This window comes from Ciona robusta, chromosome 9, assembly GCF_009617815.1.
Source record: "Ciona robusta chromosome 9, ASM961781v2".
NCBI classification, from domain to species: domain Eukaryota; kingdom Metazoa; phylum Chordata; class Ascidiacea; order Phlebobranchia; family Cionidae; genus Ciona; species Ciona robusta.
The window spans coordinates 4,889,368-4,913,281 of record NC_143243.1 but is presented as its reverse complement, the minus strand read 5'-3'; the positions used below and the strand labels follow the sequence as shown (position 1 = coordinate 4,913,281).

Here is a 23,914-nt window from a genome sequence, read left to right as displayed (position 1 = left end):
CAACATGTTCCAATTTATTTGCTATGCACGTAGTGCGTTTGTATACTCATTTTGCTTAAATAAATGCAATTATCCATTATTTACTTTGCAGATTTAAAGTACCATTTCCTATTTTGCAAGCACAGAGTAATCCGTTTATAAACATTAAATAACAGCCAATGCCCATCCACAGTTTAGTCTGTATGATTCGCGAGGATAAGGTTTTATAATTATTTGAATGTTTTTTGTTTGCTATCAAAACGAGAAAACACAATAAAAAGGTGTCCCATCTTTCCCACGCTACTATAAATCGAATCCCAGCTGTAATTTCATTGTACCAGCAATCACATATTTTGACCACGATTGTTTCAGTAATTAGAGTCCAGTCAAAATTTTCCCCGGAAACAAAACTGGAAATGTTTGTAATCGAATTGTTTCCCTTAACCTCGTCTCACGCAGGTTTGTAGCAACGTTAAAGAAAGAAAGGCGGAAGTTATCACAGCTTTATTCACTCAAGTGAAGTACAGCTTGGTACTAATGGTTTACGTAAGTACAATTCCTTTATTGCTGTTTTCTATTTGCGCGCGTGGAAATGTTATTCCCCATGAGAGGCTATGTGAAAAGGGCAACAACTATTGCTCAAAAAGAGCAACCCGTTTTATTTGACGGGGAGAAAATTGTGCATCAAGTTGAGTTTCATGCTGTTTCAAAAAGAAGTTTAGAAGTTCGTTTATGATACTAATATAATTGTGTAAAGTGTATAGTAGGGTGGGGAAGACGGGACACATTTATGCACGTTATATCCAAATATCCTGATCGTCACTTAAACAATTAACGGTCTATATGTGTCGCGTGGATACGGTTTATTTATATAATTCTTTAAATGTTCTTTGTTTACTACCAAGTCGGCAAGAAAATAAAACTAATGGAAAGGTGTCCTATCTTCCCCAACCCTACTATATAATTTATTCCATAGCGATATCCAAACTCAGTACAGTCAAAGGTATTTTCTATATACTATAGTGCATGTCAAGTTGTCCTACATTTAGATAAGTCAGTTAGATTTGTTTTGGTAACAGCATCAGGAAGTAATCGGTTTTAACTAAACGAAATTCAATCATGAGGTTCTGTCTACTTAGCTTATTAATTCTGACCTGTTTTACACTTAAAGGTAGGTATATAAATATCATATTCCATTCAAATTGCTCCAACCCAGTAGTCACTAATGGGTTATCGAAATGATCAGGCACACATAAAAAATAATAATCTACAAAGTATATAACACATATGATAACTCGTAAGCGGGCACAATGTGTTTGAAACAGAACACCCGCGTTTAACGAAGGTCGTTTTCCAGCCACGAGAGGATAAAGCAAGTTACATTCGTTTAACGAATAAATAGATGTAACTTACTTCATTCAAATGGCAACGAATAGGCTTATTTTAACTTTCGGTTTATTTCTATAGAAATACATGGACAGCAAAGTTGCGGCAGGTCAATTACCGTGCCCGTCGGCTCAGAAGATACTATAAGCTCACCAGGATACCCGGCTCCCTACCCTAGCGACAGCAGTTGCACTTACCGCATAATGAGTTCGCCATCATCAAATCACGTCACAATCAGATTTACCAGCTTCCACGTTGAATCTCACCGAAAATGCTCGTCAGTTTAATGTTATGTATAATAGGGGTGGAAAAAATGGGACATATTTTCACTCTATTCTTATCTCATTTGGTATAGTGAACAAAGAACATCAAAAGAATTGTAAAACCGTATTCTTGCGACTTTTGTAGACCGTTGTTACTTGTTTAAAACACGATCAGGATATTTGGAGATTGTGTGCTAAAGGTGTCCCATATTCCCCACTCTACTTTATTTTTTCATCGCAAATAAATATTTATTTTCTTTCTGTGCAGTTTCGATTACTTGGCAGTGCACGACGGGCCCTCCACTTCTTCCAGACTAATTAAAAAGTTCTGCGGGTCCGAACTTCCCCCTACAATCACCAGCAGTGGGAGCTCTTTAACCATTTATTTTCACTCTGATTCATCTGTTCAGGGAGACGGTTTTGAATTCAGCTACTCCGTTGGTAAACATTTAATAAAGTAGGGTGGGAGAAGATGGGGTACCTTTAGCAGATCATATCCAAATATCCCGATCGTGTTTATAAAGAATTAACAACGGTGTATGTGAGTCGTGAGGAAACGGTTTTATAATTCTTTGATTGCCCTTTATTTATTACCGAATGGGACGAGAAAATAGAATAAAAATATGTACCATCTTACCCCACTCTAATATATGTATGATGTAGTCTATACCTACTAAACAATATATCGTGCTACATAACATAATTGACTTAACATGCTATTTTTTGCAATAGGTTGCACGTACACGTATACAGAAACACATGGCCAGTTTTCCTCGCCTGGTTACCCGTCGGATTATCCACAAAACAGCGACTGTACCTATAACATTCAACCAGCTTCTGGCAACCAAGTTTTGCTACAATTTTTATACTTGGAGTAAATAAAATTTACAACTAACATATAGTAGGGTGGGGGATGATGGGACACCTTTTCATTCTATTTTATCGTCACCTTTGGTTGTAAACAAAAAATATTTAAAGAATTATTAAACCGTATGATCATGACTCCGAAAGACCGTTGTTAATTGTTTAAAACACGATCAGGATATTTAGATATTATGTGCTGAAGGTGTCCCATCTTCCCCCACCCTACTATATATTTTTTAATAGGCGTGCGAAGTCGTACCTATATTTGCCGACTTAAGATATAGCAGTTAATAAAAGTATCCCACAGTGTATAGAACGTATACTTGGAAGAACTGAGGTTTGGGACCAAATAATATGTTTATTTAACAAAGTTTTTCAAATTTGCATCTATCTCTTTTTTTTCAAATTTGTAAACCGAATTTTTTATTAGTCTAAAACGGTAGCATTACATGTTTTAAGCATAATAACATGAAAAATCATTATAAAAAATCATTTACATTAGTTTACACAACGACTGTTTTTCAAATTTGCAAACCGAGTTAGTAAAAATTTAACTTTATTTTCTTGTTTCAGGATAGAAGAATCTTCGTCCTGCAGCTACGATCGACTGTCATTATACACGGACGCGACGGCCCCTGAAATTTATCGTTTTTGTGGAAGAATGAATCCTTTTAAAGTTCTAGTCAGTGCATCGAAGTTTACATTAAAATTCCACTCAGATAGATCCGTATCCAGACCTGGTTTCAGACTGAGTTACAACATTACCCGTAAGTTAGTCCTTGTGTTCACAAATGCTTTAAAAATTTGCACGAGAGCTTTTACAAAGCATGGTCCGGCGCCGTAGCATAGTTGGTTAGCGTCTCTCACCCAGAGGTAATGGGTTCAAGGTTCGTCGTTGCTACTATTGTGGCCGTATATGTTCTTGCAAGACACTTAAAGGCAATTGCTCCAACCCAGCGGTCACTAATGAGTTTTCCAAGATATCAGCCATACATAGAAAAACTCCAAAAAATAATCACTCACAGAGTAACATATATACTCGGTAACTCATAGGCTGACACGAGGTGTATGATACAGAACACCCGTGTTATAACGACTATCGTTTTCCGGCCACGCGAGGATAAAGTAAACTACATTCATGGTATAGTACGCAATGTTGGCTTTTATGCACTTGTTTCAAATTTCAATGACATTTTTATTAGGTGATTGTGAGCACGGCAATGGCGGTTGCGCCCACGACTGTCTAAATATAAGCCCGGGAAGTGTAGAATGCTCATGCAGAAGTGGCTATGAGCTGACCTACGGCTCAAACTGCGTCGGTAAGCATATATACCATTTTCCTTTAATCATTTAAAGACTTGTGATTTTAATAACTGTTTTGCAGATAATAATGAATGCAGCTCAGGAAATCCGTGCCAGGATGTATGTACAAACACTGATGGTTCCTTTTATTGTAGTTGCTCGACGCCGGGCTTTTTACTTTCGCCCGATGGCAGAAACTGTACAGGTATATACCATGGAAGGCGGTATAGCTTTTAATTCCATTTTCTGCCTTATTTGGTAGTAAACAAAGAACACTTAAAGCATTATAAAACCGTTTCCCCAGGACTCCCATAGACCGTTGTTAATTGCTTTAAACGCCATCAGGATATTCGAATAATTTGCTAAAGGTATCCCATCTTTCCCCACTCTACTATGCAATCATTTTCTTCTGCGGTTTTTTAATACTGATTAATTCTGTCATTAAAATGAATCTCGTGTCCGCTTGTACTTCGAGTTATCACGTTCCTAATTTTGGGTTGTTGTTAGTAGTTTTTCTTCTGTATCACGGCAGCTGTAAACACCTGTAATTAAACTCATTATTAAAAACTGACAAAATAAACCCCGAAACATAAAAAAACATACCCCCTTTCCATTATTTTTGGGTTTTTAAACTTTGTTTTTAACACCTCTGTCCTACAGATATGTCGTGTAAGAAGTCAAATGGTGGATGTGCACATACGTGTCTTCCTGCGGGCAATGCTCATTACTACTGCGGTTGCCACCATGGATATGTACTAGCACCTGACGCACACAACTGTACAGGTAACTTTGGGCTTCGGGTTAACAGAAAAAAGAAAAAAAAGTGAACAAAAAAAGAGTTTTGGGTTGGCAGAAAAAAAAGAAAGAGAAAAAAGAGTTTTGGGTTTAGAAAAAAAGAAAAAAGAACTTTGGGTTCATCGATTTTTTAAGTTTTAATAACTGTTTAGATATTAATGAATGCACTACCGATGATGCTACACTTGTACACAAATGTGAACACCATTGCGTCAACGAGGCAGGATCTTACTTTTGTACCTGTAACAGCGGATACGTGGTCAGTTCTAATGGAAGGACATGCGAAGGTATACTTGTATTATTTTCAAAAAAAAACAAATAATTTTTTATATTATTAATATTATTAATTATAATATTAATAAGTATTATTTGTCTCCTCTATTACATTAGCGAAGGTTTCAAAATATTTTTTAACGAAAAGAAAGGATATATAGCGCAAAACAACAGTTGATAAAACACGCTTACAGTTAAAAATATTTTTACATTTAATTAAAAGAAAATAAGCGTGGTCGCTACACCTAGCAGACAAACAAGTCATTTATGTTGAAATGTTTTCAAGCTAAGCTTTAAATAGAAACAAAAGTATGCGTAAAGACAAGACCCGTACAATTAAGGGAGTCGGCTTTAAAGGATTGATTCAATGTAACTTATACCCTTTTTGCATGGTCACTTTTATGTGCGTATAAGTACTCGCATATTCACTCGCAAACGCTTATGACGTTATGCGTGTTAACTTTGTTTTTGCGAGTAAATATGCGAGTACTTACGCGCATTAAAGTGACCATGCAAAAAGGGTATTATACTTTATCCTCGCGTGGCTGGAAAACGAGAGTCGTTAGAACACGGGTGTTCTGCTTCATATACACCTCATGCTAGCTTACGAGTTACCATGTCTATGTAACTTTGTAGGACGTAGGTGATTTTTTATATGTGTGGCTGATAATTTGGGCAACCCATTAGTAACCACTGGGTTGGAGCAACTGTCGTTAAGGTATTGCCCAATGGCACATACGCCCACAATAGTAGCAGTGACGAACCTTGAACCCGCTACCTCTGGGTTATAGAGGCAGGCGCGCTAACCACTTGGCACCGGACTGTTGACCCAAGGACTAAGTCATACATAACTGTTTTTTAAAGATGTTGACGAATGTCCTAACCATGAGGATACATGCGACCACCAATGCAAGAACGTTCCTGGTGGTTGGGAGTGCTCGTGTTACAGCGGATTTAAAGTTGATCCTGAAAACCCTCACATGTGCGTTGATGTTGATGAATGTGCAGAAGGTAATGAAACATTAACTACTGTGGGGTAAGATGGGACAGCTTTAGCACATAGTCCAAACATCCTGGTCGTGTTTGAACAACTAACAACGGTCTATGGGAGTCGTGAAGATATGGTTTTATAATTCTTTGAATGTTCTTTGTTTACTGCCAAATGATACGAGAAAATAGAATGAAAATGTGTCCCATCTACCCTTACCCTGCTACATATTGTTGAATTTTTATCTTTTCGATTATGATAACGAAGATCTGTTTATTATGAACAACGAAAAGTAGTGTGTTGCTGGCAAAACGTTAGTCGTTAAAACACATACGCAATAACGAAAACATATAGACATTATGTAACTTGCTTTATTCTCACGTAACCGAAAAACAATCGTTATAACACAAGTGTTTCGTTTGATACACCTTGTGCCAGCTTCAAAACTGTTCTGTTACTTCTGCTACCAGGCATAGTATAAATAACTTCAGTGGCTTTTCTGGTATTGAAACGTAGTGTATTTCTAAGGTTTTGTCTGACATACAGCGAGACTTGTGTTCCCCATTATCTGATGAGTTCTCGTCGTATGGCAAAAAAAACCTTGGAAATACACTACGTTTTTATACCAGATGAGCCACTAAAATATTATTTACAAATTGTTGTTCAGAAAAGGGAATACGAACGAACTTTTTTAACAGGTCTTGCTCCTGCTGCATGCACGACTTGTTGGAACAGCGAGGGTTCGTATCAATGTCTGTGTTCGGATGGTTTTAACCCTAATGATGATAACACTGACTGTATTGATGTTAACGAATGTATGGACCGCAACGGAGGGTGCGAACAGGTAATGGCAAAGTTTTCGCTTTGAATAGATGAATGAATGTAATTTGCTTTATCATCGCGTAACCGAAAACTACGGTCGTTATAACACGAGTGTTCTGTTTCATATACGTCTCGTATACCAGCTTACGAGTTACGTAACTTTATGGGTTAAAATAACTGTTAAACTGTTAACTACTTAAAACTAAACATTAAATCGTAGGTATGCTTAAACACACCTGGCTCAATGAAATGTGCATGCTTCAGTGGATACGAACCTCCAAGCAACAACTCCGTTTCTTGTAATGACATCAGTAAGTACACTCCATTTAAATATAGTAAGGTGGGGTAATATGGAACACCGTTTCATTCTATTTCCTCATCCCATTTGGTAGTAAACAAAGAACATACAAAGAATTATAAAACCGTATTCTCACGACTACCATGGACCGTTGTTATTTGTTTAAAACACGATAAGGATAAATTTGGATATTATGTGCTAAAGGTGTCCCGTCTTCCCCCACCCTACATATACTACCTATATACTATATAACAAGTTTTATCCTGACGCGACAGGGCAGCGACAGGGCAACGACAGTCGTTATAACACGGGTGTTTAGTTTTATGCACCTCGTACCAGGTTGCCACGCATGTATTTTTGTTACCAACTATTTTTCTGTGAAAATATTTTTTCTATGTTTTTTTTTCGTTTTTTTTTTCCCCTGTTGGTTGATCAGAAGTTATCAAAATAATTAAATAGCGCTGCACGAATATACATGACATTTTGTAACGCCAGCAGAAATAGAATGACTCATTATAATGTGTGCCAAAACGTTTTATATATTTTGTCAAATATTTGTCATCTACATTGAGTATGGTAAACCAACCTTGACCTTACCTTGAAATCCATGACCTCCACGTGGTAGGGTGCAACCAATATGTGATGAAGTAATCTATTTAAGTTCAACGACCTAAACCGATAGGCATCTACCACATAAAACTCGATAAAATATCACATGCTAAAGCAACGCTATATATAGTAGGGTGGTGGTAGATAGGAAACATTTTCATTATATTTTCTCGTCCCATTTGGCAGTAAATCAAAGAAAATTCAAAGAATTCTTAAACCGTATTTTCAGACCTCCAATAGACCGTTGTTAATTGATTAAAACACGATCAGGATATTTGGATATTATATGCTAAAGGTGTCCCATCTCCCTCACCTTTTACTATACCAAAGTAACTTCTACAATAGCAACTAAACTAAACAAAGTTGAATGTCTATACAAACAAATATTACACGATAACACATCACAATCTAAAGTAACGCTATATATCAAAGTAAAAGCGCTATACCAAAGCCAGTCCTATAGTAGCAACTAAACTAAATTAAATTGGTAACTGGCACACAACACCCTTTAGCACATAATATCCAAGTATCCTGATCTTGGTTTAAACAATTAACAACGGTCTATATAGGAGTCGTGAGGATACGATTTAATAGTTCTTTGAATGGTTTATTATTACCAAATGAGGGCGAGAAAATGGAATAAAAAAATGTCCCATCTTCCCCCATCTACTATACCTCACAACCTAAAGGAACGCTGTATACCAAAGTAAATGCTATATAATAACAACTAAACTAAACTGAACTGCTGGTAATTCGCGTACAACAACACGACTGGCGTACAACACAACTTAACAAAAACGTTGATTACTCGGCGCTGCAGAAATATAAAGGCGCCGGAATGCTATACACAGGGAGGCGAGGTAGCGAGTGAAGTACTACCACATAACCTATTCTGGACGATATAGATATTATTCTATATTCAATAGATAGTAGTAGGGTGATGGGAAGATATAGGTAACCTTTAGCACATAATATCCAAATATTATGATCAAGTTTTGAACAATTAACAACGGTCTAATAGGAGCCGAGAGAACACAGTATTATAAATCTTTGAACGTTCTTTGTTTACTACCAAATGGGACGAGAAAATGGTATAAAAAGATGTCCCATCTTCTCCCACCCTATAATATGTTCTCTTGTTTCAGATGAGTGCGCACCAAACAATGGCCAGGGGCCGTGCGACCACTTTTGTGAAAACTTGGACGGGTCTTTTCGATGTCTTTGCATCGGGGGTTATAGCCTTTTGGAAAGCGGTCTGGAATGTCAGGTTTGCATATTGCTTTTTACATATGGTGATTAACCCTTTAACTGCGGCCTAATTTTTTAGAAGTTTTTAGAATTTTTTTAAATTAGGTTTCACCTAATTTTTGCAGCCAAAGTGTAGCAGTTAGAGCAAAACATGCTATAGAAAGTTTGAAGCTTAATAAATTGTCTTCAACGTCATTGTTTTAATTTTTTGATGACGTCATCAAAATTATAATGACGTCATAATGAATATCAATGGTTATATATCTTAAACAACAGGATATTAACGAATGCGAACACATTGCCAACTGTCAACAACAATGCGTCAATCAACCAGGCTCTTATTTCTGCAGGTATATATTTTAAGATTACCCAACAAAGCGGTTAGTTACTTACATATATAGTAGGGTGGGGGTAGATGGGACACCTTTTTATTTTACTTAATTCGTCTTATGTGGTAGTAAACAAAAAACATTCAAAGAATTATAAAACCGTATCCCCAAGACTCCCATAGACCGTTGTTAATTGTTTTAAACACGATCGGGATATTTGAATATTATGTGCTGAAGGTGTCCCGTATTACCCCACTGTAGTTCGTTTTACTTTTTAGGTGCTTTGAAGGTTACCATGAGGTAAACGGAACTTGTACAGACATCGATGAATGCTTGACCACTCCTTGCGACGCGGTAAGATATAGAATATTATTTTAAATATAGTTTGTTAAATGTGTTTAGTTTACACCACCGATACTTTTTGATTGTATGAATGAATGTATCTACTTTATCCTCGCGTGGCTGGAAAACGTCGTTATAACACGGGTGTTCTGTTCAATACACCTCGTGTGAGCTTACGAGTTACCAAATGTGTTACTTTGTGGGTAATTGTTTTTTGAGGATTTTGTATGTCTGATAATTTGAAAAACCAATAAGTCACCACTGGGCTGCATCAATTGCCATTAAGTGTTTTGTCCAAGGACACAAACGCCAAAACTGCTAGCAGTGAAGCGCCTTGAACCCATTACCTCTGGGTTACAGACAGGCGCGCTAATCAACTGTGTAACAGCGCCGGTTTTTGAGCGCTAACATCCTATTTTAATACAGCTGGCTACATGCAGTAACACTATAGGAAGTTTTACATGCTCGTGCCCAACTGGTTACTTGGTTGAGAACGTCACAATATGCAGCGACGTTAACGAGTGCAGCATGGATCAGAATGAACATGGTTGTTCACAAGAATGTGTCAACAATCCAGGCTCCTACACTTGCGAATGCCGAATTGGTTATTCAAAAATTGGGGACAAGGGATGCATTGGTACGTGGGATTAGTATGGTCTAAGAAGTGGTTTAAATAATATAGTAGTGGGGGGAAGATGGGATAGCTTTTCACTCTATTTACTCGTCTCATTTGGTAGTTCAAAGAGAAGATTCAAAGAAATATAAAACCGTATCCTCACGACTCCCATACGACTCCCATAGACTGTTGTTGATTGTTTTAAACATGATCAGGATATTTGGATATTATTTGCTAAAGATGTCCCATCTTCCCCCACCTTACTATTTTATTTTTTTTAAAGATATAAAAAGCAAAAACAGTTCGTGCAAGACAAACGCATTATGGATTTAAATATTAGTTTAAATAATAAAATATTGTTCTTTTTAAAGATATAAATGAATGCCAAAATAGTCCGTGCCAACATAACTGCGAAAACACGATCGGGAGTTTTGTGTGCAGCTGCAGACAAGGATACTATTTAATCGGAGATGGAATGCAATGCAGCGGTATATCTAACATTTGGATTATTTAGTGAATGTAACTTACTTTATCCTCACGTGGCCGGAAAACAACAGTCGTTATAACACGGGTGTTCTGTTTCATACACCTCGTGTCAGCTTACGAGTTACCAAGTTTGTGTTACTTTGGGTGATTATATTTTTTGTTTTTTTTAATTTTTTTGTGTGACTGATAATTTGGACAACCTATTAGTGACCACTGGGTTAGAGCTTAAGTGTCTTGCTCAAGGACACATACGCCCACACTGGTAGCAACCACGAGTCCTGAACCCATTACCTCTTGGTCAAAAGCAGGCGTGCTAACCAACTGTACGAAATGGCACCATTTAATAGAAAAACGCCGCTCATTTTACTTCGTCATTTTTTCAGATGTCGATGAGTGCACTGACGAACTACACAGATGCGCTCAAGTATGTGTCAATGAAATAGGTCGCCACAGCTGTGCGTGCAATCCTGGTTATTTGCTTAATGCAGACAACACTACGTGCTCAGGTTCGTTAACATTTGGTTTAATTCACTTGTTATATTTTCTTCAAACAATTGTTAAAATAATTTTAAAACGTTTTTGTTTTTACTTTCAAAATTAATTGCATATATAATACTGTGGGGTAGGATGAGACACATATATAGCACATAATATCCAAATATCCGGATCGTGTTTCAAACAATTAACAACGGTCCATGGGAGTTGTAAGAATACGAATTTCTATTTCTTTAAAAAAAATTCGTTAACTACAAAATTTGTTTTTAACTATTATTATCAATGTTTTCACAACTGTTGTTTTGTCGCTATATCCTTTCTTTCGTTTAAAATATTTCGAAATCTTCGCTACCGTAATGAAAAAGACAAATAAAGTTATTATTATTTTTTCTCTAGATATCGATGAATGCGACAGTGGTGCCGGGGGGTGTTCTGACGGTTGCATTAATTCCGTTGGTTCGTATTGGTGTTACTGCGCTAATGGTTTTCAATTGGACAGTGACAACAAAACATGTGTCGGTAAGTCTATAATTATATTCTATAGTGGAGTGGGCATTTCAACTTTAGCACATAATACCCAAGCACCCTGATCGTGTTTTTTTAAAAAAAAAACACAACGTTCTATGGAAGTCGTGAATAAGAATGTTTTATAGTACTGTGGGGTAAGACGGGACACCTTTAGCACTTAATATTCAAATATCCTGAACGTATTGACAGTTAACAACGGTCTATGAGAGTCAAGAATACGGTTTTATAATTCTTTAAATGTTCTTTGTTCACAACCAAATGGACCGATAAAGTAGAAAGGTGTTCCATCTTCCCCCTATTCTATCTATTCTATTCTGTATGGGTGAGGTCTGTGAGGACCTGGGATTTAGGCCAGACTTGGCCCATTACCCCAACACCCTTGTACGTCCGGAAGTGACGTGCTCGCGGTAGTGAAGTTCTTGTTATCATGTTCCGACTCCAGTGTTCCGATCAAGTCCCGTTTTTTGTCCCGATTCTTGACCCGTATATATAGGACTCCATCTGCAGACTATTTCTGCGAACTCGTTCTCCGTTCCGACCAAGTCCCGTTTTTTTGTCCCGATTCTTGACCCGTAGGACTCCATCTGCGGACTATTTCTGCGAACTCGTTCTCCGGTCCGACCAAGTTCCGTTTTTTGTCCCGATTCTTGACCCGTATATATAGGACTCCATCTTCCCCCACACTAATATCTAGTTTTTCAAGAGTTCCCGTCTCTCATATGGAAATGTTAATTGAACTAAACGTTTGGTTGTTTCAGACACCAACGAATGCCTTCACAACAATGGTAACTGTCAGCATATTTGCACCAACAACAATGGGAGCTACACGTAAGTGGAATAGTTTCCGTTATTTTGAGTATATATTGATTTCGAATTAATCGAATAAAAATCTAAATGTAACAAGCCATCGTCGGAAGTTATAACACGTATATCTTCTGACTCATACACATCGTGCCTGCTCACAAGTTTCCACATAAGTAACATTATAACTGATTTATTGTGTCTTTGTGTCGTATAGAGTATTATGTACAAATCTTAATAAATTCCTTGACATTTTAGTAGCATATTAAGCTTAAAGTTAAATATTGCCACGTGCCGTATAGCTGCCTTTAACACAGAGGTAATGGGTTCAAGGCTCGTCGCTGCTACCTTTGTGGGCCTATTTGTTCTTAGGCAAGACACTTAACAATAAATGTTCCAAACTAGTGGTCACTAATGAGTTGTCTAAATTATTACCCATTTATAAAATACACAAACACAAAGTTATATCCTAGGTAACTGTTAAACTGGCATGAGGTGTATGAAAATAACACCCGTCGTATTACAACTATCGTTTTCCGACCACGCTAGAATATAGCTACATTCATTCAATAAAACAAAGTTACATTCATTCAATAAAACAAAAATCCTTTAGGTGTGGCTGCGAATCTGGCTTTCAGTTTAACGGAACGCATGGCTGTTCTGATATCGACGAATGTGCAACTAGTAATGGCATGTGCTCCCAGCAATGTGTCAATCAACCTGGCTCGTACGTTTGCCAATGTGAACCGAATTTCAAATTATCTGCAGACAACCATACTTGTGAACGTAAGTTTTTGCATTTATTCAATTCAAGCTTGTTAGCCTCCATCCTAGAGGTAATGGATTCAAGGCTTGTCTCTGCTACCATTGTGGGCGTATGTGTCTTTGGGCAAGACACTTAACGGCAATTGCTCCAACTCAGTTTTCACTAATAGGTTGTCCAAATTATAAGCCACATATAAAAAATGAACCCCCACCCCGAAAGAAAATTACCACCCACAAAGTAACATATATATGGTAACTCGTAAGCTGGCACGAAGTGTATATAAAAGTCGCGCATGCTTACATATTGTAAAATCTATAAAAAAAAATTCTTTAGATTGTCCAACGTGTGAACAGTTTGAAACCTTAGCAAGCGACGTGGGAAACCTCAAGTCGAATGTATCTGTCGTTGCTCAACTGACCAACAGTAATATGAGACTCAGTGCTAAGGTTAGTATGCACGTATATATATTAAGTTGGGGAAAAGATGGGACACCTTTATCACACAATATCCAAATATCCTGATCGCGTTTAAACAATTAACAACGGTCTATGGGAGTCGTGAGGATACGGTTTTAAAATTTTTTGAGTGTTTTTTGTTTACTACCAAATGTGACAAAGAAAAGAATAAAAAGTTGTCCCACCCCAACCCTACTACACAACAACTTAATTTGCGTTAATTCGTATATTTTCCAGGTCGCTCAGCTGGAATCTCGCATTGCTCAGTTAGAATTAACAATAAATGGTGGCGAACGAAGACCACCTCTGCCCTCCCATCCCTAGAACATCTCTCTCTCTCTATATATATATATTTATATATAGGGCTTCACGAAAAACAACGGAAAGTGCCATGTCATGTATTTAAACCATAACTATATATTACAATAACAGAATACATTTTACAGTGTACAGAATTGATTGTGTATGCCGCAGACAGTAGGTGACTATAATCTGTAAAGTAAAAATTTAATTGTGCTTTTTGGACTGTATATAATAGTGTGGGGTAAGAGAGGACACCTTTTGTGTTTTTTTTCGACTCATTTGGTAGTAAACAAAGAACATTTAAAGCGTTATAAAACCGTATCCTCACGAGTTCCATAAACTGTTGTTACATTTTTAAAATACGATCAGGATATTTGGATATTACGTGCTAAAGGTGTCCCGTCTTACCCCACAGAACTATATTCGATTCTTATTCACAAGCAAAACACGGTTTTGAACTATATGTTCAAACGTATAAAACCATTTCAATGCTTACTACATTTGTAAATAAAAACATAACAATTTGTCATTTTATATAATCTTTAAAAAGCGGCAAAATCTGGGAAAATAAAGTTTTTCGTATAACGCTACATTGAGGTTTTGCTTCGAAGATGAACGGATTACATCTTTCATCAGCGAGCAGCATATATACACTCACAGTGACAGCAACAACAATAACGTAATTCTACAAATATATCCGCATATTATATTTTATCGCCATTTTAGGACTTTATAGGCAGTCAAAACCATAGAAATTGTATAGTAGAGTGGGGAAGATGGGACATCTTTTTCACATAATATCAAAATATCCGGATTCTGTTTTGTATAATTAACAACGGTCTATGGGGGTTGGGAGGATACGGTTTAATAGTTCTTTGAAAGTTCTTTGTTTACTACTAAATAGGACGAGAAAATTAAATGAAAAGGTGTCCCATCTTTCCCCACTCTACTACATTTTAAAAGAATTTCCATGGCTTTGGGAGAGTGCTCTAACATAGCGGCAACATTAGGTCATTACCTGAGAAATTGCATTGGGAAAAGCTGACTGTCTGTGACCTACAGTTATTATACTGAAAGTTTTTTTTTTGGAAATGAAATTATACCATGTCTAAAATTTCCCTTTCCAGCTGTTTGCGTTCGTTTTCAGTTCTCGTGTTTTTCGATTGTTTAATCTGGGCTTTGATCGGGCTTGTGGGGCTTTGGTAATCAAACTGCCAGTCATGTATTGTACCTGATGTCATGGAAAGAGATGGAGAGAAGGAAACCGAACCTTTTTTCTTGGACTTAAACCTCGTTAACACTTCGTCGTTATGTGACGTTATGGGGGACGAAGCAAGACTCTCGCTGCTTCGGTACCCGCTTGTACCAGATGAAGTCTCGGCACCGATCATATGATTTTGCTCGTCTACGTGGCTTAGTTCAGACCTGTTGCCTTGAGATGATTGCGGCAAACTCCGGCGCGGAGAATTGGACCATAATTTATCTGGTCTTGAAGATTGGCTGTAGTTAAATACGGTTTGTTAAATGGTAGGGTGGGGGAAGATGGGACACCTTTAGCACATGATACCCAAATATCCGGATCGTGGTTTAAAACAATAAACGTTATATAAGAGTCGTGAGGATACAGTTATACAAACCTTTAAATGTGCTTTGTGCACTACCAAATGAGACAAAAAAAAAAGAATGAAAAGTTGTCCCATCTTAACCCACGCTACTATAATTGTATAAATTTTAGTTAATGTTTAGATACATTAAATATTATTATGCAAGATAATACTTAACAACCTTGAAGAAGGTATGGCGTAAGCTTCTGTAGATTCTTCATTAGATGTCGGTTCCAACATATCATCAAAGTTGTTGTTGTTGTTGTTGTTAATGTTAGATTCGGACTCGTTTGTCGGCACGATACGAGCATTACGATTGCGTCTTGTTTTTCTATAACTTGTTCCTTTTCTTGCGCCATGATCACGTTCATTGTTTACTTTGCTTTTTATTTTACTCATTACACTGTCTTCTAGCATTAAGTTTTCAGTATTGCTGTCTACTTCTCTGGGCTCAGTATTTGCAGTAGCAGGCGTGTCAATGGAATCATTTCGATTTCTTAGCGAAGCGACAGAGTTACCGGGAGAGGACATGTCTTCTGTGACGTGATCCTTCAACAGATCTTTCGTGTTCCATATTTTAATACTACCATCGTAGGACCCGCTTAATAATGTATCATCCAATGTCTGGTAACAAAAGGGGAAAACAGATATCTAAATTAGTTTATATTATATTTACATACAATTTTAAAATACATAATAAACATACAGTAGGGTGGGGGTAGATGGGACACTTTTTCATTCTATTTTCTCGACTCAATTGGCAGTAAACAAAGAACATTCAAAGAATTATATAACCGTATCCTCACTACCCCAATAAACCTCTGTTAGTTGTTTAAAATACGATCAGGATATTTAGGTAATATGCACTAAAGGTGTCCCATTTTTCCCTATATTACTATACGAAATTAACATTTTGCTTTATGTAAAAGCTCGAGTGTTTTTTTAAATAAAATCCTAATCTTTTTTCGTACACTCCTCACCATAAGACAGTTGACAAGATACTTGTGCCCTCGGTAAGTTCTTTTCAAATGTCCCGATTTTGAGTCAAAAGCTCGGACGCAGCTGTCCCCAGAAGCCGTAAAAACTGAAGAGAAAATGCTTTTAAAATTCATCCAAAATTGATTTTTTTTATTTCATTACCAATTCCTCGCTGGTACTTCATGTCGGATATCATATGTTCGTGGCCAACGTATTTTCTAGTTGTGTCACCGAATTCTGCAACCCAACACCGAGCTGTGGAGTCGACGCTCGCGCTATAAAGGAGTCTGTTGCTCAACTGAAAATAGGAACAAATAAATAAGTGTGACTCGCTTTTTTTACGTTGTAAAAATTACTATTTTTAACTTGAATATAGTAGGGTTGGGGAAGATGGGACACCTTTTCATTCCATTTCCTCGCCCCATTTGGTAGTAAACAAAGAACATTTAATGAATTATAAAATGTATCTTTACGACTTTCATAGACCTTTGTTAATTGTTAAAACACGATCAGGATGTTTGAATATCATGTGCTAAAGGTGTCCCAACTTACCCCACCCTACTATATATTGGTGACTAATATTGTAATCATAACCAATACCAAACGACACGTAAACGCACTTTATTGTATATGTCTGTATAAATGTAGCTCTTACCCTCGCGTGGTCGAAAAGTGACATTCGTTATAACACGGGTGTTTTGTTTCATACACCTCGTGCTCGCTCACGGGTTACCATGTATGTTACTTTGTGGGAGCTTATTACTGTGGCTGACAATTTGGACAGCCATAGATTAGGCATGACTGGGTTGAAGCAATTACTGTTAAGCGTCTTGCCTAAGGACACATACGCCCACAACGGTAGCAGAATATTAGTTAAATTAAAATTTCATAAAATATATTTACACCGTACTAAACAAAGACATCGAAACAGATAAAATATCTTTACACCGTATTAAAAATGAATTTTAGCTACCTGTAAACAAATTACAGATCCTTCATGTCCTTTGAAAGTTTTCAGGATTTCACCGCTGGATAAATTCCATTTCCTTATTGTGTTGTCGCTTGAACCTAAACACAGAACAAAGTATAAATTGCTCACTATGGCAATTGTTAAAGGGTTCAAATTTGAATACATTATTATGAACTACAACCCAAAAGGCTCGAATATTTCTTTGTACACACCCGTGTAATAAGTCAGTAGGTTCTCGAACTGAAGAGCTGTATTTTGGAATCGTTGAATAATTTATAAAATACGCTTTATTTGACCACATATATAGTTCAGCTCAATACGACGGAGATGAAAAGCGATGCTTTGTTTTGTAGTGTCACCATTTCGAATGTTTATAATAATGTAACCATGTCGAAATACAGCCTGGCTGTGACCTGCTAAATCCTATAATTCCATACACGCCCATATACATATATAGCAGAATAATATAGTAGTTTGGGGTAACTAGAGGGCTGTCTTTATATTTTTTTATCGTTCTATTTGGTAGTAAACAAAGAATATTTACAGAATTATATAACCGTATCCTCGGGGTTCTAAAAGAGCGTTTTTAATTGTTTAAAACACGTTTGGGAAATCTATGGGAAATTGGGTGCTAACATGATCCATCTTACCCAGCAGTATATACCATTTCTATATTTAGAAGGAAGATGGGACACCTTTTTATTCCACTTTTACCCCATTTGCTAGTAAACAAAAAACATTCAAAGAATTATAAAACCGTATCCTCGCGACTCCCATAGACCGTTGTTAATTGTTTAAACCACCATCGGAATATTTGGATATTATGTGCTAAAGGTGTCACAACTTTCCCCACCCTATTATATAGACCTATGCATAACGATCAAATTATTTCCCATTACATTTTTATTAATCTAAAACAATAGTTGTACCTGTAAATAAAAGCTTTTTTTCTGCATCGACGACCAAGCACAGAACCGCTCCTTTGTGTCCTCGAAAAGAGCGGAGTTGGCTCCCGCTCCCAACGTCCCACATCCGAGCTGTGTTGTCCATCGAGCCTTTTATTAATAACAATTGTTCAGTAAGTAGAGTGGGGGGAGATGGGATAAAGAGGGGGGAAGATGGGATTCAGCATTAGGACATAATATTAAAATATTCTGATCAAGTTTTAAACAATTAACAACGGTCTATGGTAGTCGTGAGAATACGATTTTATAATTCTTTGAATATTTTTTGTTTACTGCCAAATGAGACGAAAAAATAAAATGAAAAGGTTACCGTCTTCCTCCACCCTACTATATTTCAAAAAAGAAATCTGATATTTCGGAAAAGGAGTTACATTTCGGAAAGCATTACCTGTCACAATGCCACCGGCACTGTTGTCGTTTCCACTTTCTATTTGACTCCCATGTACGTAGCATATGGGGAGAACGCTTTTACTGTGGCCTTTAAAAACGTGGCAGACTTCGCCACTGCGTAAGTTCCAACACATTACCAAACTATCGTAGGAGGTGGTGAAAAGATTTTCGTCTTGTACAAGTAGTCGGTTCACTGTACCGCTGAGAAATATAAAGCAGAGTTAGAATAATAATACTGATGGTGGCGACTTATTTATCCCTCTGTGGTGGGACAAATAGGTAAAATGCACGGGCCTCGTATTGCGTATAGTAGGGTGGGGAAAGACGGGACACCTTTAGCACGCAATGTTTAAATATCTTGATCGTGTTTTAAACAATTAGCAACGGTCTATAGAGTTGTGAGAATATAGTTTTATAATTCTTTGAATGTTCTTTGTTTACTGCCAATTAAGTCGAGAATATAGAATGAAAAGGTGTCCCATCTTCCACCACCCTAACTTTGTGGCAATATAGTACTAGTGCGAGGTAATGGGCCAATTCTGGCCTAAATCCAGGACCCATGGTGTGCCACATTGAAGGATCTTACTCACACAGAATAGAAAAAATACTACAATAGCAACCTGGGTGTTGGGGTAATGGGCCAATCCTGGCCTAAATCTAGTACCCATGGCTGGCCAGGCAGCGGGACTTAACCCACATAGAATAGAAATGGGGTAAGATGGATACCGTTAGAACATAATATCTCATAAAACCTCATCGTTTTTAACAGCGCTTAAATTAACAGCGCTCTTTTAGAATCATGGTGACACGGTTATATAATTCTGTATAGATCTTTGTTTACTAGCAAATGGGGCGACAAAAGAGAAGGAAAATGTGGGCCGTTTTACGCCAACATAACATATAGTAGGGTGGGGAAAGACCAGGCACCTTTAGCACACAACACCTAAATATCCTAATCGTGTTTTAAACAATTGACAACGGTCTATAGGAACTGCAAGGATACGGTTTTATAATTCTTTAAATGTTTTTTTTGTTTACTAGCAAATGGAACGAGAAAATAGATTAAAAAGGTGTCCCATCTTTCCTCACCCTACTATGTAATCAGACTGAATATCGTCATGTTAATGAACATGTTGATTGTTTATGTATTTTAATAATGCGTATACTTAAGCTTAACCACTTAAGCATCATTTACATTTAAAAAGTTGAGTATAACCTCATTAATAAAAAAATTCATACTTCGTCCTTAGTTATGGAAAAACTAGAAAAAAATATGCGTGTAGATAATATTTGTGTCTTACATATACATAATTTAAACTACCACATGGCGATCCAGGCGAGAATCTAATATAAAATGGATGTATAGCGAAAGGCGCGTTATTAGGTATCAATAATTTATGAGAAGCTTTGAGGTAGGTTTCTTTACGTAACACGCCGTTGCGTAGCATTGTAAATATAACTCGAACACTGCTGTTACGCTTTCACCTGTGCCCGTCCAGTTTCATCACGCAATTCCCGGAAACTGGGTTCCATTTTCGTATAGTTTTGTCAAAGCTACCAGTAAGGGCAAATTGGTTTTCCCACATTTTACAGCAGCTGATGTAACCAGAATGGCCCTCAAGGACAACCTGCAGCGAAACAATAACATATTTTTTCTTGGAAAACCATTTTGTATAGTAGGGGGAAGATAGGACACCTTTTGTTACATTTTCTCGTCCCAATTGGTAGCAAAAAAAAACATTTAAAGAAATATAAAACCGTATCCTCACATCTTTTGCACCTAACATCTAAATATCCCGATCATGTTTTAAACAACTAACAACGTTCCATAAGAGTCGTGAGGATATAGTTTTATAATTTCTTGAATGTTTTTTGTTCACTACCAAATGGGACGATAAAATAGAATGAAAAGTTGTCCCATCTGCCCCCACCCTACTATATATTGCTAGATTTTTTATCTATTCGATTATGATAAGATCTGTTAATTGAAAACAACGAGACGTGTGTTGCTGGCGACGAAATGCGACGATAAAATAGAATGAAAAGGTGTCCCACCTTCCCCGCCCATTTCCCCCCACTCTACTATATGTAAACTTACAGAGCATTCATATGTGTTGATGTTCCAGATCCGAGCAGTTCTGTCATCCGATCCGGTTAGAAGAAGTACTTTCGATGCTGATAAATCCATACAGTTGATACCGCCGGTATGACCTCCCAGTGTCTAAACAAACCACAAACTTTAATACCTTAAACTTTAATGGGTTATGTGCACAAAAGCCGTAAATGCAATAAAATGGGGAAAATGGGACATCTTTTCAATATATTTTCTTGTCTCATTAAGTAATAAACAAAAAACATTTATAGAATTATAAAACCGTATTCTCGCACGACTTCCATAGACCGTTGTTAATTGTTTATAAAAACGTTCAAAAATTTGAATATTGTGTGCCAAAGGTGTCCTGTCTTACCCCACAGTACTATATGTATATTTATATATATATATAGAATTACTTTGACTAAAGTTTTCTTCTCCCTCGATGTCGGTTTTTCATTCTTGCTATTCTTGCTGGATTTCGAAACTATAGTGCCCATGATTCTGCTTGCCAGACTATATAGTAGTCTACATTCTAACGTAACATAATCTAAGTATAAAAACGCGTTGACTCGAAAACGAATAGCTTTCTTTGGTCTTTCCAATGACGCATGGCGCCTTGGATATTTTTCAAGGCCTTTTTTCTTTACTACAATTCTCCTAACCCTACTTCCCCAGGACTGCTTTTCACTGTACAGCAGTTAAAAACCCAAGGCTGTATATCGTACGCGCTTTGTTCGGGCATACATCGAGACCATAATGGTTTTGGACGTTTATATCATTGGAAAATCGAAACTTAGTGAATTTAGATAAACGGAGGGAGAAAGCGCTCTCGCACGTACGCCAAAACAAACAATTTAGCGATAAAATAATGATATCAGTATTCAAGAACCTTTACCGTGCAAAATATTACGCGTAAGAAAAATTTAAAGAGAAGATATATAGTCGTCAAACAAGACTCAAAACAAACAATCGCTTAATAAATACAGTGTAATTGGTAAAACAATCCAAAAATCAAGGTCACAGTCAGCACAAAGGTCGTTTACGTAATCTCGTAATGTCTACTTAGTTTCAAGTGCTATCCTTGCATTTCCCTGCCTTCCGCATGTAGCAGGCATATATACACAAACCTTGTCAGAACTCATTAAAACAAATCCCAAGTTTACAGAAAACAGTATTCCCAAATTACTGAACTGTTTTTTTCTAAATAATGCATAACGCCCAAGACTACTCTGGAACATAAACTGTATCTGCCTTCAGTATTTCGCTTGTTCTTCGCTTCTGGTGGCGCGTGGCCTCGTCTGTTCTGCTGGTAATCTAAACTCTGAAAGGCAAATGGTGTAGTATTACATGCCTGGCGCGTTTTCATACTTCGTCACGCCTTCTCGCTAAAGCGAGTGGGGAACGGTTACACAGTAAGATCTTTCGAAAGGCGTCATGCAAGACCTAACTACCAAACTTTTGCGCTGATCTGGAAAGAAATTAATGGTTTGACAAAGCAAATACTTAAAAACGTCCAATACTGCATGTGCGACAAATAACTCGTTTCAAAAATGTCCCAGCAAATAAGAAACTAACAGCATTCGTAAAATTCGCGGCGACATATTGGGTTACGACTTGCTGAAGTGTTTTAAAAAGGAGAGCTATATAATTATATGTAAAATGCACGCAAGTCAAGAAAGAGATTAAAACCATAATCGCATCAAGCATCGATTGATTTGAGAACTACTTGTACAAAACTAGAATAGTAGCATGCAAGTTTACTATTCTTACTTAAAACTAGCAATTAGACCAGCAACTTGGTAGCTGACTTGAATATATACGTTTTTCTAAACATAAGTCTATATCTTTTTTATTACATTGCAATTGATTTTTATCGATTACGATCTGTTTTCTTTTATTAAAACTAGTTTGAATAGTAGCAACTGTAAAATACTGCTGCTAGCGTGACAATGCTACGACTGGCGAGTTAACTAAGATTTGATTAGGGGAAATTTCTTACCGTTAGACGTCGCACTTGAGTTACTTTCCACATTGCACCAAAGATGTCGAAAAGAAATTCAATAAATTTGCTTGGCTGGTAAATGTAATTGAGTTGCCAGTGTTTATCTTAAAATCTTTGGTTTGCTGTTAAATAGCTTTCTGGAAAATAGAAACAGGATTAAAATACCTTCATAGTTTATGCGGCTGGCGTTGGTGGAAAGCCACTACGGCACGACAAGCCCCTAGCCAATAGTAGTGGATTTCCACTCTATTGTTGTTTAGCTATGACGTAAAGAAAAACTTGTGACGTAACATTGACGCAAGCACTACAGAGCGAAAAAAATTTACACGATTGTATCGGACTATGACGTAACAGAATGCACGATTGCGAACCGAGATAATGTGTGTGACGTCATAAAGAAATGTCTCGAGTTTGAATCCAATATAATAAAGTAAAAAATGAAAACACCAAACCGTGAGGCATAATATAATAATTAATGTACTGAAATAATATTACTGTATACTGTAGTACAAAGCAATTTAGTAGGGTGGGGAAGACGGGACACCTTTAGCCCATAATATCCAAATATCCTGATCGTGTTTTAAACAATTAACACCGGTATATAGAAGTCATGAGGATATAGTTTATAAGCAATTAAATGTTCTTTGTTTGCTACCAAATATGACAAGAAAATGGAATGTAAAGGTGTCCCAACTTGCCCCATCCTAACAAAATATATGTTATAGTAAATAAGATGTCATAATATAATATTAATGTATAAAATAAAATAATACTTAACTCAAGTCTTGCAAGAATCTACTTGAAACCTTCCAACTTGTAACCTGGTGTGGAAACAACTTCATCTAAACTTAAACGTGGCAACTAACTTTGTAGAAGAAGCGTTTTATGCGCGGAGCAATCAAGGCGGGCGTAATCAGCTGATGCGAGGCGTTAGTCAAAAGATTGAATACCGGGCTGCCTGT

General features: G+C 37.0%; 2 protein-coding genes across 4 annotated transcripts; one reads left to right on the top strand and one right to left on the bottom strand.

Annotated features, from left to right (window-relative positions):
• The first annotated feature begins 987 nt into the window (after window positions 1–987).
• On the top strand, window positions 988–14,477 carry LOC149731436 (uncharacterized). Its single transcript, XM_089884692.1, has 23 exons — window positions 988–1,150; window positions 1,447–1,642; window positions 1,897–2,069; window positions 2,361–2,502; window positions 3,066–3,259; window positions 3,695–3,811; window positions 3,877–3,999; window positions 4,455–4,577; window positions 4,742–4,876; window positions 5,727–5,873; window positions 6,549–6,694; window positions 6,893–6,983; window positions 8,725–8,846; window positions 9,104–9,177; window positions 9,435–9,510; window positions 9,925–10,135; window positions 10,486–10,602; window positions 10,984–11,106; window positions 11,492–11,614; window positions 12,382–12,451; window positions 13,038–13,210; window positions 13,524–13,636; window positions 13,883–14,477. Exons 1-23 carry the CDS (start codon window positions 1,099–1,101, stop codon window positions 13,967–13,969), a joined length of 2,928 nt encoding a protein of 975 aa, XP_089740818.1. The 5' UTR covers window positions 988–1,098; the 3' UTR covers window positions 13,970–14,477.
• LOC149731435 (uncharacterized) lies at window positions 14,028–23,746 on the bottom strand. Of its 3 annotated transcripts, XM_089884696.1 has the most exons (11): window positions 23,731–23,746; window positions 22,950–23,089; window positions 20,954–21,076; window positions 20,341–20,483; window positions 18,854–19,056; window positions 18,430–18,555; window positions 17,504–17,598; window positions 16,693–16,828; window positions 16,533–16,636; window positions 15,734–16,176; window positions 14,028–15,448 (listed from the first exon to the last, which is right to left on the bottom strand). In XM_089884696.1, the coding sequence occupies exons 2-11, from the start codon at window positions 22,980–22,982 to the stop codon at window positions 15,046–15,048; spliced, it is 1,809 nt and encodes a 602-aa protein (XP_089740822.1). In that variant the 5' UTR covers window positions 22,983–23,089; window positions 23,731–23,746; the 3' UTR covers window positions 14,028–15,045. The 3 variants fall into 3 exon arrangements, with proteins under 3 accessions (XP_089740822.1, XP_089740824.1, XP_089740821.1); XM_089884698.1 differs by lacking the exon at window positions 23,731–23,746 and having other exon boundaries at window positions 22,950–23,106; XM_089884695.1 differs by lacking the exons at window positions 22,950–23,089; window positions 23,731–23,746 and adding an exon at window positions 21,367–22,361.
• Window positions 23,747–23,914: the final 168 nt, after the last annotated feature.